At 39.9% G+C, this 18,421-nt stretch overlaps 1 protein-coding gene across 2 annotated transcripts in view; it reads left to right on the top strand.

Moving 5' to 3' along the window:
- Window positions 1-18,421, top strand: part of LOC121575242 (FYVE, RhoGEF and PH domain-containing protein 5) — a 74,543-nt gene that overhangs the window by 17,712 nt on the left and 38,410 nt on the right. For both annotated transcript variants that reach the window (XM_045222865.1, XM_041888211.2), the window contains exons 3-7: window positions 6,645-6,801; window positions 6,887-6,945; window positions 7,125-7,155; window positions 12,140-12,291; window positions 12,934-13,090. In XM_045222865.1, coding sequence (XP_045078800.1) covers window positions 6,645-6,801; window positions 6,887-6,945; window positions 7,125-7,155; window positions 12,140-12,291; window positions 12,934-13,090 — 556 coding nt within the window. The remainder of the gene's footprint in view (window positions 1-6,644; window positions 6,802-6,886; window positions 6,946-7,124; window positions 7,156-12,139; window positions 12,292-12,933; window positions 13,091-18,421) is intronic.

The raw sequence follows: 18,421 nt of genomic DNA, 5'->3' as shown, positions 1-18,421 counted from the left end.
ACAGCCTGCGGCTGAATCTAGTCGATGATCCCTGCCCTACAGTGTTAAAACAATACCCCAAAACAAGTTACTGTAAGACCACAGGTGTTAATTCCCTAACACTATGAACAGCATTAGAAAACTTGGGGGGCCAAATAAAATCACCCGCGGGCCAAATTCGCCCCGTGGGTCGCCAATTGGGGAACCCTGCTGTAGGTATTAAACCCTTATTTTCCTATTTATTTCCCAGGGTGCCTTTTGAGTGAATTTTAGAAGTACCAGTACCACCCATGACTGTGTTTGCTAGTGACAGAGACATGATTGTTACAATAGTTTGACAGCCTTATTTTACCTTAACACAGTGGTCTGAAACTCCTGGTTTGCAAGCCACATTATGTTGGCTTGCAAATTGTATAATTCCTATTGGAATCCAGCCAGAGTTAGAATATTCAACAATTGGAACTTTTAATCACTGCAGTTAGAATGACTGCCAAGGTAGGGAAGAATGATAAATGAGACTACTTAAATCATCTATACTGGTACAACCATCTCAATAACGGGTGAAATAAGTCCAAACACTTACAGATTGGATTGGATTAGTTTAGAAAAATGTTATTTATCTTTGTGTAGTATAAGATCAATTACTCAATCAATGTACATGCAGAAACATAGATATTAAAACAAGCTATTTCTAAAAAGCAACCTGCAACAAAGCCTGCTGGGAAATATGATACTGTGGCCCCTCCCATGTCTTTTTCACTCTGAGAGAGCTAGCGGAAATTAACTAAACGCAGTGGAGTAACAACAACACCTGGTTAACACTTCATTTATTCACCACTGGTGGTGTCAATTTCAATTCCACTGGTGTTAACCCCACTAGAATCAACACTCAGATATAACACTCACAACACTTTTTACCTCAACACAGAGATTTTAACACCCACACATTTGTGACCGACCGGCTCGATTTGGTCTTATGTAGCAAAATTTGAAATGGTGCTAGAAAATGGTATATCATACACTACAGTTGAGGAACAATGGGAAAGTAATTCTGCTTTGAAAGTTGATAAACTTGTAACCACACTTTTGAGAAAATGGCCTTTGAATGTTTTGGTACACCCACTCGTGAGCTCTTCTTTGTCTACACCCATTCAGCATCGTTCACACCCTCCTAAGCTATTGCCCCGCACGTAAACTCAGAGCGTTATCAGATTGTCCGTTCGTAAATTCGCACACTGGACACTCTGGCCGAGGAGTAGGGTTGATCCGAGCATCTGTCCTAACAACAGCAGTCAAGCACCCAAGCTAACGTTGGCTAGCTTGCTAGCTACTTCCAGACACAAATGAGAGAACAGCTCACTCTGACCATTTTATCCACCCTAGCAGAGCTGGTTGGGCTGTTTTTATGTTATCCAGAGCGTTGGTGACTGCAACTGTGCTGCTGGCAACAATTTAATTACACTTTTTTGCTAACATTTACTGGCACCGGCCATATTCAACGGGTGTTGAGCGTTCGTAAATGTGTCAGTTATTCTGCGCTCTGGCACACTCAGACGAGAGTGCTCTGAAATCAGAGTAGATAGCCAGAGTGAATTTACCAGCTACGTCTATCAACAGTTGTCACAGTGACATTAACATTCTATTGAAATTGTTACTTGCATAGGAGTATTTTAAGACATGTAGCTAGCTAGCTATCTAAACAATGAACCATAATCCCAACTCATGACATTACTACCCTGCATGAATCTGCAGGTTCATTAGGCTAGCTAACATTAGGCTATAACTAGCAAAGCAAATGGCTCTGAGATACGAATAATATTACTACACAGATCATACCACCTAACGTTAGCTAACTAGCTAACAGTACATTTTAACTTGAAATGAAAATGACTTACTGACAAAATTAGAAATGTGTAATATCTGAAAATGTAGCTAGCTAGACTATCTTACCCATATACATGGTTGGACGCTTCTCCCTCTCTGTCACGGATGCCATGGTTGCCTTAGTTTGAAGATGTAATCCGGAGACAGGTGTTTTCTCCATCTCCTTAGCTATCATACTCTAATTCCACTGATTTCAAAACTCGATCTCTCGGCATTTCCAGCCCACTCATGATCTCAGCCAATCATGGCTAGCGGGAAGGTTGCTGTCTTTTTCTGTGGCTAAACCAACTAGGCTCGTAATGTAACAATTTTATTCCTATTTACAGATGGTATAATTTGTTATTAAGGCACATGAAAGTTCACATGTTCCAGAAGGCATTTCTATCCAAAAACCACCAAAAGAATGTTCTACACCGGTTCGATAAAAAAAAAGTACTGATTTATATCGTTCCTTTCTGTTCGTTTTTAAAACTCTGTATTTTTTACATTTAGCTCAACATTAAATTAATTCGCATATCAGTGTGGATAGAGCAGCTTGCTGTGGAGCGGGTAAGCAATTTAATCTGTATACGAAAGTCATTAAGAGCTAATTGTATTTTGCCATAACATAAGCATGTGGTCCTCTGTAGCTCAGCTGGTAGAGCACGGCGCTTGTAACGCCAAAGGTAGTGGGTTCGATTCCCGGGACCACCCATACACAAAAAATGTGTTTATGCACGCATGACTGTAAGTCGCTTTGGATAAAAGCGTCTGCTAAATGGCATATTATTATATTATGGTTTAATCATAATGAAAGACAAACACACACATTGTGATGCTAGTCACAGTGTAGCGCGCAAGATGCAACTGACATTTTGAGGGTGCGAGAGAGGATGGAGGAAGCTTGCTTTTAAGCGCTGTGCATCTTTTTATGACATGCATTATCTGAATTAGCCCCACAGAATTATACCTATGGAGAAACTTTGAATGTTTTTGAACTTCTGAGTTGGTTTAATGTTGGACCAGAGCAAACGTTAGCTAGCTAGCTAACAAGCTTGTGTGTGCAGAGCAGCACTAGAATTAATAACACGTCTTACCTTTTTGTTTTTAATGAATCCAATGTGAAACGTGATAACTATAGGATCCTTAACGAGCATTGAAAAAGTCAATCCATTCTTCTCTAATTAAACATCTCTCCCTAATTTCCGAATTATGATTGTATTGTCGTCAGTAGGCTACGGTAACCTATGCTTCAGAGGGGAGGGGCAGGTAGCCTACACACACACCCACTGGCAAAGATTTCCAGCTGGCAGGCAGACGCTGGAATAAGTGACAGAGTGAGGGCTTTGCATAGGCGCTTTGTTGCGGGACTGGTTTTTGTGGGACTGGAAAAAACATGCCCGGAATGTAAAAGTACGTTATTAATCGGTTTCCATGCTTTTAAAAAAATGGTTCTGTTCCGGAACAGTACAGATCACATTCGTTTTCGGTTCGGGTTCTGTTTCTCAAATAATTTGTTATTATCCAGTTTTCTGTTCTGTTCCCCGAGGACTTGACATGGACCAACAACACCACCACTCTTGTCAAGAGGGTGCAACAGCGTCTCTACTTCCTAAGGTGGCTGAAGAAGGACTGCAGCATCGTCAAGTACACCACACACCCCAGCCACGAGCTGTTCACTCCCTTACCGTTGGGTTGATGATATCGGCGCATGAGGTCTGATACTAACAGGCTCAGAGACAGTTTCTATCTACAAGCCATCAGACTGCTCAACACTTGAACTGGGCTGACCACACATGTACTCACACACACACACACACACACACACACACACACACACACACACACACACAAGCACACACACACATACATATTCATGCTACATACACATCACAACTGCTGCTCCACCAGACTCTTATTATGATTTCTAAATACTGCACAATTTCAACACTTGCCCCCCAATACCCCCTTCCCCAAAACACATGTAAATAAATGTTGGACTATAAATTGTGCCTTCCTGTATTATCCTTATGCTAAAATGTTTATTCTATTCTACTGAGCCATTTACTTTATGTTCGTATTCAATTTGTAAGTCACTCTGGATAAGAGTGTCTGGTAAATGACTTAAATGTAAATGTATTCTTATCTTTTATTATTGTTGCGTTGTCGAGAAGGAACCAGCAAGTAAGCATTTCTTTGGACGGTGTATACCATGTGTATCCCGTACATACAACTAATAAAACTTGAACTTGAAACTTGAGGTTGGTCAACAGTGGTCAGGGGCTCTGTCTGTAGGCTAGGTGTTGGCTAGAGTTTTGTCAGCAGTGGTCAGGGGCCCTGCCCATAGGCAAGGTGTTGGCTACAGGAAGGCCTGGGTGTGGGGCCTGTGAGGTCATTGCCAGGTCATCCCTGGGGAGGAAGCGTCCTGCCTTTGAGCGTCCACTTCCCTGTTTACGGGAAATGCTGGAGAAGGGGTGGAGGACTTTAAAGGGCTTACAGTACATACAGGTCTTGACTTGTTTGTGGTGTTGAACCCAGAAACAGTCAGGCACCGGGTTACACCTCTTGTGATAGCATTAGCAGCACAGCACTGAACATACTGAGGCACAATTATTTGTTACCCAGTCTTCTTTACAGGTATCTTTACTAATTTAGCCACTAGAATAATTACTATCCGAGAAACCAAGTCCTTCAGTATATTTGAGGTCACTGACCAGTGGACACTCACCCTTCCACTATCAGCAGGACTCAGAAAGAGCCTGGGGAAGCGGGGAAGTATCATTTGTTATCTCCTTTTGTAATTTGCCACAGTAGATTTGGCCTTTGGCTGTAATAAAACATAGCACAGAGGCTGCAGAGACTGGGATGCTAGTGCCTTGCTTAAGGGACAAAGTTGTAACATGCTGAGATTAATAAGTGTTTTTGGTGGGAAATTATTTGGGAGCTGAAAACTGGGAACTGACTGAATCGGTTCCTTTTGGTCCAATTTAGTCGAGGACACTAGCGTTAACTGCATCCCATCCGACTGATGCTGGTCCATGGCCTGGGTATGGCTGTGTCACTGGAGGCACTCTAGATTTATTGGTCTCTCCCCACACTGAAGACCTCTTATCTCTTTTCAGAATTTCACGTTGACGCTCTACATATGTCTGATGTTCCTCCATATAACCTGCTATTATTACAGCAGTATTTTAACATGGAGACATATAAAGTCAACTCGGTTGAGTGCTATTCTTCTGCATCATATATCTCACAGATTTATGGAGAGAGGAGAGTGGGACTGCTCTGAGGTATGCTGGCCATGTTCACTCCAATGCATCCCACAGTTGTCACATTGGCTAGATGTCCTTTGGGCGGTGGACCATTCTTGATACACACAGGAAACTGTTGGGCGTGAAAAACCCAGCAGCGTTAAAATTCTTGACACATTCAAACTGGTGCGCCTGGCACCTACTACCATACCCCTTTTAAAGGCACTTAAATATTTTGTCTTGCCCATTCACACCCTGAATGGCACACATACACAATCCATGTCTCAATTGTCTCAAGGCTTAAAAATCCTTCTTTAACCTGTCTCCTCCCCTTCATCTACACTGATTGAGTGACATCAATAAGGGATCATAGCATTCACCTGGATTCACCTGGTCAGTCTATGTCATGGAAAGAGCAGGTATTCCTTATGTTTTGTACACTCAGTGTAAATGGACTTCATGTTGTGGTCTGTAGATAAAGACATTAATGATGGAAACACCATACATAGGCTACAGCACGTTGGAATGGGCAGATAGTCTTGAAACATTTCTCTAACAATGTCATTGTTCTCTTCCTGAACAAATGGTTTTGAATTTGTTTCTCTGAGAGACTTTGAGTTTTATTAGCCATTCATCATGGCAGAAGGCCTGACACCGTGACCTATGAGAGATCACTCTGGGGTTGATTAATCCTCCTTTCCATTGATCAGACATGTTCCTCTTCATTTCCTATAAAGAAGCATTACCAGCCCTCTTTGGTTGGTTTGGAAATGGACCCTAGCTGAAGACAAGCTGTGTCTCACTCTGTCTCCCACCTTCATATTAATCTCATGGATGGTTTTTATGTTTGTTATTTTTTATCTGGCTAATGATCAGAGTTTGGGATTTTATTAATTTGATCCACTGCCCATCAGATGAGTTAGGGCTTCATAACGCCTCCCTGTAAATGTCCTTTGGTTTAGTAATATCTTTGACGGGTTTATTACTACTCTCTCTCTACTCTCTCTCTCTCTCTCTCTCTCTCTCTCTCTCTCTCTCTCTCTCTCTCTCTCTCTCTCTCTCTCTCTCTCTCTCTCTCTCTCTCTCTCTCTCTCCCGCCGTCCTCTCCATCCCTCCTTCTCTGGCTCACCCTCATCATCTGCCAGATTTCAGTAAACTGCACTGACAAAACTGTCACGGTATGGCATGTTGTGTGTGTGTGTGTTTGTTGATGTACGTATGTTGATGTTTATATGTGTGTTTGTTGTGTATGTGTGAACTACACTACAGTAGGATCTTCATTTGAGACAGTTTGCTACAGCAGGAAAATAATCCTGCAGCAACAGGAAATGTGAATTATTATGTGTATTATAACTAATTAAACATTTTTCGTAAGAGAAAATCAAGTCTGACATTTCTAAGTGGGAATTACAAACTTCAGATGCCTTTTTTAACCTCAAATACACTACAGGTTTTATATTTATATTTCCTGCAAATTCTCCTGCAACAGGGTGATCAAATTAAGATCCTACATCTCTATACTGATGCTCTTATCCTGTCCTGTCATCTCAGTGCCTATACAGAAGCCTACACCGTGTGCTCCATAGCTGTTGGTTCACCTGGCGGTTCAGGAGTTGAGGCAGGGGGCGGGACAGTGGAGGAAGAGGACCAAGAACGCACCTCTGAGGAGGAGGAGGAGGGAGGAGCAGATAACACATATGACAGACGGGTAAGTCTTCAAAACCAAGATATTGCTATTTTATTATGTTTGCTATCCCATAGAGATTTGTTACTGATAATGTTGTTCTTTACAGACTGATGGTCGATCCAGAGCCTTCTACATTGCCAAAGAGCTGGTGGACACTGAGAGATTGTGAGTGACCTGAGTATCACATATAACACTAATTATCAGCGTCATTGTAACTCTTTAACTCTGTAATATTGTTGTGTCCTTTTCACTTTGTTGTTTCACCTTAATAACCTGGAAATTAATGCATTTTTATATTAATCTGCACATGTAAACCTGACAGTGCCTCAATTCTCTCGCTGCAGACATGTGAAAGCCCTCAAGCTTCTCCAGGAGGTAAGTATCAAGAAGTCTTTGAACCAGACATGTATTTCTAGATGGATTGGATTTCCTCTCACCTTCATGGAGCAAACTCTGCTCAAGGAAAGCTCTCTGTCGTTGGGCGTTTAGTGCCCCTATGAGCTGGTAGGAGAGAGAGACAGAAGATAGATTGGAGAAGCAGACAACAAGGTTTATACTAATGTTATATAAAAAGTCATTAATATTCCTTGTTTGCCATTATATCCAATGGTGGTTATTGGTTATTGGTGAGAGTGGAGATGGGCTCTATCCGAGGGCCAAGGTGGCTGGGAGGGCATCAAACACTTCCCTGAAGTATGTGTGGTGCCTCCACTCATCTCACTTTGGTCTCTCTGTGAACCACATTCCCCAATTAGAGCCCCACCAGCCACTATACTTTAATTTAATTTAGAAGGTATAACAAACTGACCACAGTGTTTAAGTGGCAGTCTTTCTCCAATGTATTTACAATGACATAACCCACAGACTTTTGGTAGCTTGGAGCTTAAAAGCCCTAAAAAGGCAAAACACCTCAAAGTACAAAGTACTTGCTTTATGTTTTTTGTGTGTTCTCTGTTAAATGTTTTCTCAGCCTACATGTTCACACATTCTATATACAGTGGGGAAAAAAAGTATTTAGTCAGCCACCAATTGTGCAAGTTCTCCCACTTAAAAAGATGAGAGAGGCCTGTAATTTTCATCATAGGTACACGTCAACTATGACAGACAAAATGAGAATTTTTTCCAGAAAATCACATTGTAGGATTTTTAATGAATTTATTTGCAAATTATGGTGGAAAATAAGTATTTGGTCAATAACAAAAGTTTCTCAATACTTTGTTATATACCCTTTGTTGGCAATGACACAGGTCAAACATTTTCTGTAAGTCTTCACAAGGTTTTCACACACTGTTGCTGGTATTTTGGCCCATTCCTCCATGCAGATCTCCTCTAGAGCAGTGATGTTTTGGGGCTGTCGCTGGGCAACACGGACTTTCAACTCCTTCCAAAGATTTTCTATGGGGTTGAGATCTGGAGACTGGCTAGGCCACTCCAGGACCTTGAAATGCTTCTTACGAAGCCACTCCTTCGTTGCCCGGGCGGTGTGTTTGGGATCATTGTCATGCTGAAAGACCCAGCCACGTTTCATCTTCAATGCCCTTGCTGATGGAAGGAGGTTTTCACTCAAAATCTCACGATACATGACCCCATTCATTCTTTCCTTTACACGGATCAGTCGTCCTGGTCCCTTTACAGAAAAACAGCCCCAAAGCATGATGTTTCCACCCCCATGCTTCACAGTAGGTATGGTGTTCTTTGGATGCAACTCAGCATTCTTTGTCCTCCAAACACGACGAGTTGAGTTTTTACCAAAAAGTTATATTTTGGTTTCATCTGACCATATGACATTCTCCCAATCCTCTTCTGGATCATCCAAATGCACTCTAGCAAACTTCAGACGGGCCTGGACATGTACTGGCTTAAGCAGGGGGACACGTCTCGTACTGCAGGATTTGAGTCCCTGGCGGAGTAGTGTGTTACTGATGGTAGGCTTTGTTACTTTGGTCCCAGCTCTCTGCACGTCATTCACTAGGTCCCCCCGTGTGGTTCTGGGATTTTTGCTCACCGTTCTTGTGATCATTTTGACCCCACAGGGTGAGATCTTGCGTGGAGCCCCAGATCGAGGGAGATTATCAGTGGTCTTGTATGTCTTCCATTTCCTAATAATTGCTCCAACAGTTGATTTCTTCAAACCAAGCTGCTTACCTATTGCAGATTCAGTCTTCCCAGCCTGGTGCAGGTCTACAATTTTGTTTCTGGTGTCCTTTGACAGCTCTTTGGTCTTGGCTATAGTGGAGTTTGGAGTGTGACTGTTTGAGGTTGTGGACAGGTGTCTTTTATACTGATAACAAGTTCAAACAGGTGCCATTAATACAGGTAACGAGTGGAGTACAGAGGAGCCTCTTAAAGAAGAAGTTACAGGTCTGTGAGAGCCAGAAATCATGCTTGTTTGTAGGTGATCAAATACTTATTTTCCACCATAATTTGCAAATAAATTCATAAAAAATCCTACAATGTGATTTTCTGGATTTTTTTCCCTCAATTTGTCTGTCATAGTTGACGTGTACATATGATGAAAATTACAGGCCTCTCTCATTTTTTTAAGTGGGAGAACTTGCACAATTGGTGGCTGACTAAATACTTTTTTCCCCCACTGTATGTAATGTATACAATAACTATGTATTCATACTATGATTCTCTCATATCCATGAGATGTCCACCGCCCTCATATGACGTCTGCTAAAATGTTTTATCTGGTTCTTCAATGATAGACGGAACATACAATGTTAACGTTGATTAAGGCCAAAAATAATCTAATTTATTACATGGAATGTGCACAGGCTACATGATGGCAAAAAAAGCATAAGGCTTTTAAACATTTAAAGAGATTGTCAGCAGATTAGGCTTTCCTGCAAGAGTTACACTTCAAAAAAGTATACATTGATTATTTCAAGAGGGGCTGGATTGGAGAGGCCTATGCTGCTACCTACTTTAGTAACAGCAGAGGTGTGGGCATCCTGATAAATAAGAAGACACCCTTTTCCCTTATATCCCAGCACACGGACCAAGAAGGCCATTTTCTCATTTAGAATGATACCGTACATGGTGAAAAATACACATTGATTTCATCGTATATGATTTGATTTGATATCCCCCCAGGGGGAAATCTGGTGTTTTTGATAGAATTCAAGCTATATTAGATCAAACCCAGACAGGAACCATTATTTTAGCAGGCGACCTAAATCACACATTTGGCAAGAGACAGACATGAAAATAAAAAGGCTAATTTAAGGAGCCTCTTAAGAAGCTGAGAAATGTCATATCTACAAATAATTTACAGTACACCTGGAGATTACTATTCCCAACTTCAAAAGACTACTACTTTTTTTCTCAAAGTAAGAAAAGTTATTCAAGAATTACCTTTTTTTTCCTTCCAAAAATGCACTCAACAATATACTGGGTTCAAAATTCCTTGACTTAGTGATATCGGATCATTCTTCTGTATCATGCTTAATTACACCAACAGAAAATACACTTAGCGACAATATGGAGAATGAACAGAGCACATCTTCAAGACCCTACATTTATTAAATACATTAATGAAAAAAATTAAGACCATTACAATTACAAATGTAGACATATAAAACAGAGAAAAGCCGACCTCCGACATAATTTGGGACGCTTTTAAGGTATACATTAGGGGAATGATAATCTCATACTCGGAAAAGCCCATAGAACATCTTTACAAGGTAAAGAAGAAAATACCATTTCTGAACTTAAGCAGGAATATTATATTTTACTTTTGAAGAGAGACAACAACTACAGCTTAAACTCAAATAAAGCATACTATTTAATGGCAAATAAACCTGGTAAACACCTCAATAACTCTGAAGCAACTATCAGCAAAATAAATAAAAAACACTACGAATAGAAATCACCAAAAAATAAATATTAGACACAGTCAAAACATTAGCACGGAGAAAGGCACCAGGTATCGATAGCTCTCCCATATAATTTATTTGACATTCTGGACCAAAGTAACACCCTTATTTACTCAAATGACAACACACGTCACTCAATTCAGTGCTTCCGAGTTCCATGTATCAAACAGTTATTTCAATTATATTAAAACCAGGCAAATCTGGAGAGTCCCTTGCAGATTACAGACACATAAATCTAATAAATTGTGACAATAAAATAATAACAAAACTCATAAGCAACAGAATGGCAAAAGTCTACCAGACTTTATACATATTAATCAAACATGGTTTAATAAAAATAGACACTTACAAACAAATACAAGAACATGTTTCAGTATAATACAATACGCTAAAAAACAAGATGTAGATTTGTCAATAATGGCTGTTGATGCCGAAAAGGCTTTCGACCATCTTGAATGGCCTTTTCTATTCAAGACTTTGGAAGCCTTCAACTTTCAAGCTGAAATAATACATTTCATAAAAATATTATATAAGCATCCGCATGTTCAGATCTTGGCAGACATATTTTTTTTTGTCTGTGGTGAAGTCAAATCGTGTGAATCACTCAGACAAGATAGAATCATTGGGATGGCTTTGAATTATGTAATTATGTAATGGAGGGTTACCTACAGACTGGAGAACATCACTGTCTGCATTAGCTGTGTGGATGCGTTTTCAGCAGCAGAGCAGCCTATCCTATTTTGGGGGAGGGTAATTGGTTCATTGCACATTTCAGAGAGAAGGCAAGGGATTTGGAATGCAACCCTTCTGGGGTCAAAGTTAATCTCAGTTCACTTCTCTCTGCATTACATCACAAGGCCCTGTCTGTAACCCCTTTCCTGAGAAACCAGGCTTGGGTTGGTGTGGCGCTTTAAAAAGTGGCTCAGCTCTTCCCTTGCGACTGATTCAACATTCCATCGTGGTTAATGGAATGACACAGCAATTTTACACTGTATTATTTCTAAAATACTGTTTGAGAACAAAATAAAATCTGGAGTGTGCAATTGTTGTGATCAATGAGACGTAATTGGAAGATGTAATGAAAATTCCATCACAGAATGTGGCAATGCCCCTCTCCCAGTCATTGACAGGGTGCTGTACTATACTGTACGGAGGGAAGTTGGTAAACATACCGTAGAAATCCTACATAGTTCACATGGCGTATGGAGATAATCTAATGTTCTGTGCTCTGTACATTATATGAGCTAACTGGCTACTTCATGCAGTCATTTACAGTCAGTCTAAAAATAGACATCATAACACAGACAGGCAGACAATGCTCACTGAATCCGAAATTATAATTTTTGTTGTGTGAATGGAGTAGTCGTGCAGCCGTAGGACTGGAAGCACATGTCAAATTCATACAATGAGTGTGTATCATGTACAAATATACAGTATAGTAATAACCCATATGATGAAATCATCTTTGTCTCTTTCAGGACTTCAGGGAGGCTGTGGGGGCTGCAGTAGGGGACGAGGGGGATCCTGTGCTGGAGGAGGAGAGGCTGAGGGAGATCCTCAACGAGCTGCCTGATGTTTACGCTCTGCACCGCAGAATCCTCACTGAGTTAGAGAATCGCATCCGACAGTGGTGAGACACTGACTGCACACCACACACACAAACACACACACACAAATGGAGGATATGCTGGCTACTTTAGTCCACCTCCACTAGAGGAGCCTCAGCTGACACATACAGAACTCAGGGACCGACAGAACACACATTAATGCAGCATAGTCATTTATCCTATGAAATGGAACATGTCTAATCAAATAAAATGTATTTGTCACATGCTTCATAAACTAACAGGGAAATGCTTACTTATGGGCCCGCCCTTCGCACAATGCAGAGACAAAAATATAGAAAAATATTAACACAAGGAATAAATACACAGTGAGTAACGATAACTTGGCTATATACACAGGATACCAGTACAGACTCGATGTGCAGGGGTACGAGGTAATTGAGGTAGATATGTACATTGTATATGTAGGTAGGGGTAAAGTGACTAGGCAACAGGATAGATAATAGACAGTAGCAGCCGCATATGTGATGAGTCAAAAAAGTTAGGGCTAAGAGGGTCAATGCAGATAGTCCAGGTAGCTATTTGGTTAACAATGTATTACCTATTTAGTAATGTGTAATGCGGCATACTGAGCCCAGTGTCTAGTGTGCACTCCATCATTTCATTCCCTGTTTTCTTTCTTCATCCCGTTCTTTCTCTTCCTTCAGGGAGGAGAGCCAGAGGATAGCGGATGTCATCCTATCCAGGAAGTCAGAGTTTGTGGTCTTTACGACCTACATTGGTCACTATGACCGCAGCATGAGCCTGCTGGACGAAAGCTGCAGGACCTCGCCCGCCTTCTCAGCCATCGTCCGCCAGTATGAGGTCAGATGTCAAAATCAAGTCAGGACTGTTCATAGCAGATAGACTGTGTTGAATAAGATCATAGGTGACAGAGTGGGTTTCTCCGAGTCCGGCTGTATGTTCAGTGGGGTTCGAAATGATTGACACCCTTGATAAAGATGAGCAATAATTACTGTATAAAATAAATAATTCAAATTCAAGATCATACCCCCAAGACATGCTAACCTCTCAACATTACCAATAACAAGGGAGGGTAGCATGTCTTGGGGGTATGATCTTTGACCCTCTGTAACTTTCAACTTTCACTAATCATGGTAGCATCCACATTAATGTAGACGTGTTTAGAAACATATTTTATTCTTATTTACAATAAAGGTGACTGCAAAATGACACAATACATTATGTACCATTTATTTTTGAGAAAAAAAGTATTACTTGTTAAACAAAATCTCTTTCTCTGAGCAATTGTATTAGTATAATATAATTTCCCCATTTTATTAGCACACAATATAGCTCAGTATTTGAATTATTTATTTTATACAGTCGTTATTGGGTGTCAATCATTTCAGACCCAACTGTATGTATGCAGGCCCTGAAGCCACTGTGAACTATTTGTTAGCCAGTATTAGTTTTCTGTGCACAGTGTTAGATGAGTGTGAGAATGTCATGCTACTGTATGCCACTTTAACTACATCCTGTGGCAGAGGACTGTAGGCCAACATTTTGTCTCAACAGTGGATAGAATATCATTATTACTTTTAATCAGGTGTATGTTGATTAAATTATTTAATTTCCCTCTATTATTCAATGCACCCATACCCATGGTACAGCCGTCTATAATGAAAAACAACCCAGTCTTAGACATAGCCTAGTGTTTACATAATTTACTTGTTTTATTCAAAAGAGCACTCAATACAATAAAAGCCATATTAGCAGTATGTTTTGAGAAAGTTGATGACACCCACATAACTTGGGTTAAAAAGGACACATATCATTAAGTAATCTAGAAGTACAAAACTAAAGATAGATAAAAACGTGGAATACCATATTATACAACACATATAAACATCACATTTAAAACACCGCTTTTCCCCCTTAAATCTAAAGAAGCATAAAAAACTACTAAATATGCAACATTTTAAAGCTATCCATATTTTTGTAAAATTATTCCTTCTTAAATTGTATCATAATGTTCTTATTGTGTGAATATGTCATAATGAGTATGAAATGATGTACTGGCACGTACAGTGCCTTCAGAAAGTATTCATACCCCTTGACTTATTTCACATTTTGTTGTGTGACAGCCTGAATTTAAAATGGATTACATTTATTTTTTTCTCACCTGTCTACACATAATACCCCATAATGACAAAGTGAACACAAGTTTTTAGTATTTTTTGCAAATCTATTGAAAATTAAATATCTCATTTACATACAGTGCCTTAAAAAGGTATTCACACCCGTTCACCTTTTCCACATTTTGTTGTGTTACAGCCTGAATTGTGTCACTGGCCTACACACAATACCCCATAATGTCAAAGTGGAATTATGTTTTTAGACATTTTTACAAATTAATTAAAAGTGAAAAGTGGAAATGTCAATATGTATTCAACCCCTTTGTTATGGCAAGCCTAAATAAGTTCAGGAGTAAAAATGTGCTTAACAAGTCTCATAATAAGTTGCATGGACTCTGTACCCCACACATGCAATTATCTGTAAGGTCCCTCAGTCAAGCAGTGAACCACAAAGACCAGGGAGGTTTTCCAATGCCTCTCAAAGAAGGGCACCTTTTGGTACAGTAGGTAAAATACATTTTAAAAAAGCAGACCTTGAATATCCCTTTGAGCATGGTGAAGTTACTATTTACACTTTGCATGGTGTATCAATACACCCAGTCACTACAAAGATACAGGCGTCCTTCCTAACTCAGTTGCCAGAGAGGAAGGAAACTGCTCAGGGATTTCCCCATGAGGCCAATGGTGACATTAAAACAGTTACAGAGTTTAATGGCTGTGATAGAAAACTGAGGATGGATCAACAACATTGTAGTTACTCCACAACACTAACCTAAAGGACAGAGTAAAAAGAAGGAAACCTGTATAGAATAAAAATATAAGGCACTAAAGTGAAACTGCAAAAAAAGTGTTAAAGAAATGAATACAAAGTGTTATGTTTGGGGCAAATCCAACACATCACTGAGTACCACTCTTCATATTTTCAAGCATGGTGGTGGCTGCATCATATTATGGGTATGCTTGTCATTGGCAAGGACTAGGGAGGTTTTTTTAGGATAAAAAACCCAGAAATAGAGCTAAGCAAAATCCAAGAGGAAAACCTGGTTCAGTCTGCTTTCCAACAGACACACAAATTCACCTTTCAGCAGGACAATAACCTTAAACACAAGGTCAAATATACACTGGAGTTGCTTAGCAAGATGAAATTGAATGTTCCTGAGTGGCCTAGTTACAGTTTTGACTTAAATCGGCTTGAAAATCTATGGCAAGACTTGAAAAGCTTAAGAATTGTAAAAAGTGTAATTAATAACTTTTTTTAACCATCTACCAATAGGTGCCCTTCTTTGTGAGGCATTTGAAAACCCCCCTGGTGTTTGTTGTTGAATCTGTGTTTGAAATGTACTGCTTGACTGAGGGACCTTACAGATAATTGTATGTGTGGGTTACAGAGGTGAGGTAGTCATTCAAAAATCATGTTAAACACTATTATTGCACACAGAGTGAGTCCATGCAACTAATTTTGTGACTTGTTAAGCACATTATTACTCCTGAACTTATTTAGGCTTGCCATAACAAAGGGGTTGAATACTTATGGACTCAAGACAGATTTTCGTTTTTGATTAATTAGTAAAACATTCTAAAAACATAATTCCACTTTTACATTATGGGGTATTGTGTGTAGGCCAGTGACACAACATCTCAAGTTAATCCATTTTAAATTCAGGCTGTAACACAACGAAATGTGGAAAAAGGCACTGTACCTTCGGTTAATGTTGGTGGTTGGAGTTTGGTAGCTGGGGTTCTTTTGGTCAAGTTGTTGTCGTTTTTTTGGTTGTTGTGGGTGGTAGTTTGGTGGTTGTTATTGGTATGGGTTGGTCAATTCCTGTGAGAAGAGATTATTTATGATTTTACCCAGCACTTATACAGAGGCACTGTTACAGTAAGTAGGAGTGCACTTTCTAGATGCAATATATTTTAATGCCATACAAACATATACACTTTGTGATACGTGTTTATGAAGACACTGTGGTTGTTATTGTAGGCTACATACATTGCTACTGTCTGTATGTATGCATTGTTTTGTAATCATAATGTCCTGACTCTCATGAGGAGTTTGTATAAAATGTATTCTCCTAATTGAGATGACTACAATGGAATGTTGAAATGATGGTAGATCAGAATCAATAATAAGAATAAGAGTCCTATTAATTAATACCGCCTTCATTGTCTATTGGTGTGACTGGGTATCCAAGGTTACTCATCACACGATGGTTCACTGAACCACCTCTGCTACATTTGCACTGATATGTAGACCTGAATATGACGGAGTGCAGTTAGAGAGTGTTGGACTGAGTTGGTACACATTGAGATAGAGAGCGAGACAGACAGACACAGACAGACAGACATAGTATATTGCTTGACACCTCTTCTCTCTGTCTATATGATGCCCATCTGTTGTGTATTTGTGCAAGTCACTGATGACAGAGAAATGGAATGCCATGAAATACATCTGAATACCATAAGCAACCTACCATAAGGTTCCATTTCTTCTCCTTTTTCCATTTCTCCTCCTTTTTCTATTTCTCCTTTTCTTACAACTTACAGTATACCATCATACTCTTCTCAGTATCATTTTAACCTCAAATACAGTTGAATTAATTAATATTTTGATTTTGATATGAGACTTAATTTGATACGCCAGTTTTATAGATGATGAGTGTTGAATTAACCTTGGAAGAGAGAAACAGCCCTTCTTTCCCCCACTCTCTCTGCCCATTCCCTCTTACGTATCTCCCATCAGAAGTGTGTGTATGATGAACAGTGGCAATGATGAAGCTCTTGCATGAGATGAAACAGATGATGCTGATATGGTCTATGTTACTGTACAGTAGGCTATGACTGTGTCTGTGTGTATATTTGTCTTTGGTTGCATTGCTGTTGGCTAGCTGCTGGTGAAGAAGCTGACAAAAGCTAATTAGCAGACGGGCAGTCTTTACAACTCCCCTATCAAATCAACACATTGGTCTGCCAGGACTTTGGCATTGATTTTTGACTTATGCTGTAAGTGTGGGGAAGTGTGTGTGTGTGTGTACATGTGCACTTGTGTGTGCGCTTGCATGCATGTGAGTGTGTGCGTGTGTGTTTGTGTACATGCTTGTTTGTGTGTGTAAGAGAACACATGTATAGGGACGTTTCTGGAAGGCACTGTAGGGACTATAAGTGCTGACCAGCACTCTGTTGAGTTATTGGCCCTGGCTCGCCACATAAGTGACTTTAATTCTTCTGAAACTCTTAGAATTAGTGGTGACTCGAGGAACCCTGGAGATCCTCAAGGAATCCCTGGAGTTCCTCAAGGAACCATTGCTAGTTGCTTCAATGAAGGTAACAGATACGTATGAGTTCTTCAAGAGCCTATTCAAATCCCAAATTTGGAATAGCTACCACATGATTACTGTATGTACATAGCAATGTTAATATTTATTAATATTATATTAGAATGTGTAATATGCATAAATATTCAAGGAACATTTTAATTTGCAGTGTACAAACTTAACATGATAAACAGGAATGACCAAAAATAACTATCTGAAAGCAACGCCTCCAATCAGCCACACCTCCAGTCTGATAGGCTGCCACCTCTACAATAAATAAAGGTCATGAATAGTAATTTTGATTCCCATGTAAATAGCCTTTTGAGTGACTAAAATATTACTCATTATATGTTTGGGAGCTAGAAATGCTAAAATGCTAAAAATGTGTGAGAAATTAATTTTTCTCTCAGAAGTTTGAAAAGACAGGCTTAATGGGCGTGGAGCTTATATTCATGAGCTCACCATGACTCACAGCTCTTTGAAATGCCTATGTCAAGAAACTTGGATGCAGTGAGCAGTGTTGCAGTAAAATCACCTCAAGCAAATTTGGCAATACACAAAGCAACTCAAACAACATTGAAATTGCAGCAATTTTTATATATCTCCCGTTTGGCATGTGTCTTGTGATGTGGTTCACAGCAGCACTGACGGACGTGTTGACATGACAACTGCGTCAGAGTTTTGAACCACCCTTCCCCCCCTGTTGTTCCATGCTGGCTGAAGAACTAGCTAGCCAGTAACTAGCT

Source organism: Coregonus clupeaformis, chromosome 10, assembly GCF_020615455.1.
Source record: "Coregonus clupeaformis isolate EN_2021a chromosome 10, ASM2061545v1, whole genome shotgun sequence".
Taxonomy (NCBI): Eukaryota; Metazoa; Chordata; class Actinopteri; order Salmoniformes; family Salmonidae; genus Coregonus; species Coregonus clupeaformis.
The sequence above is the reverse complement of the archived record's forward strand: the minus strand, read 5'-3'. Positions and strand labels throughout refer to the sequence as shown.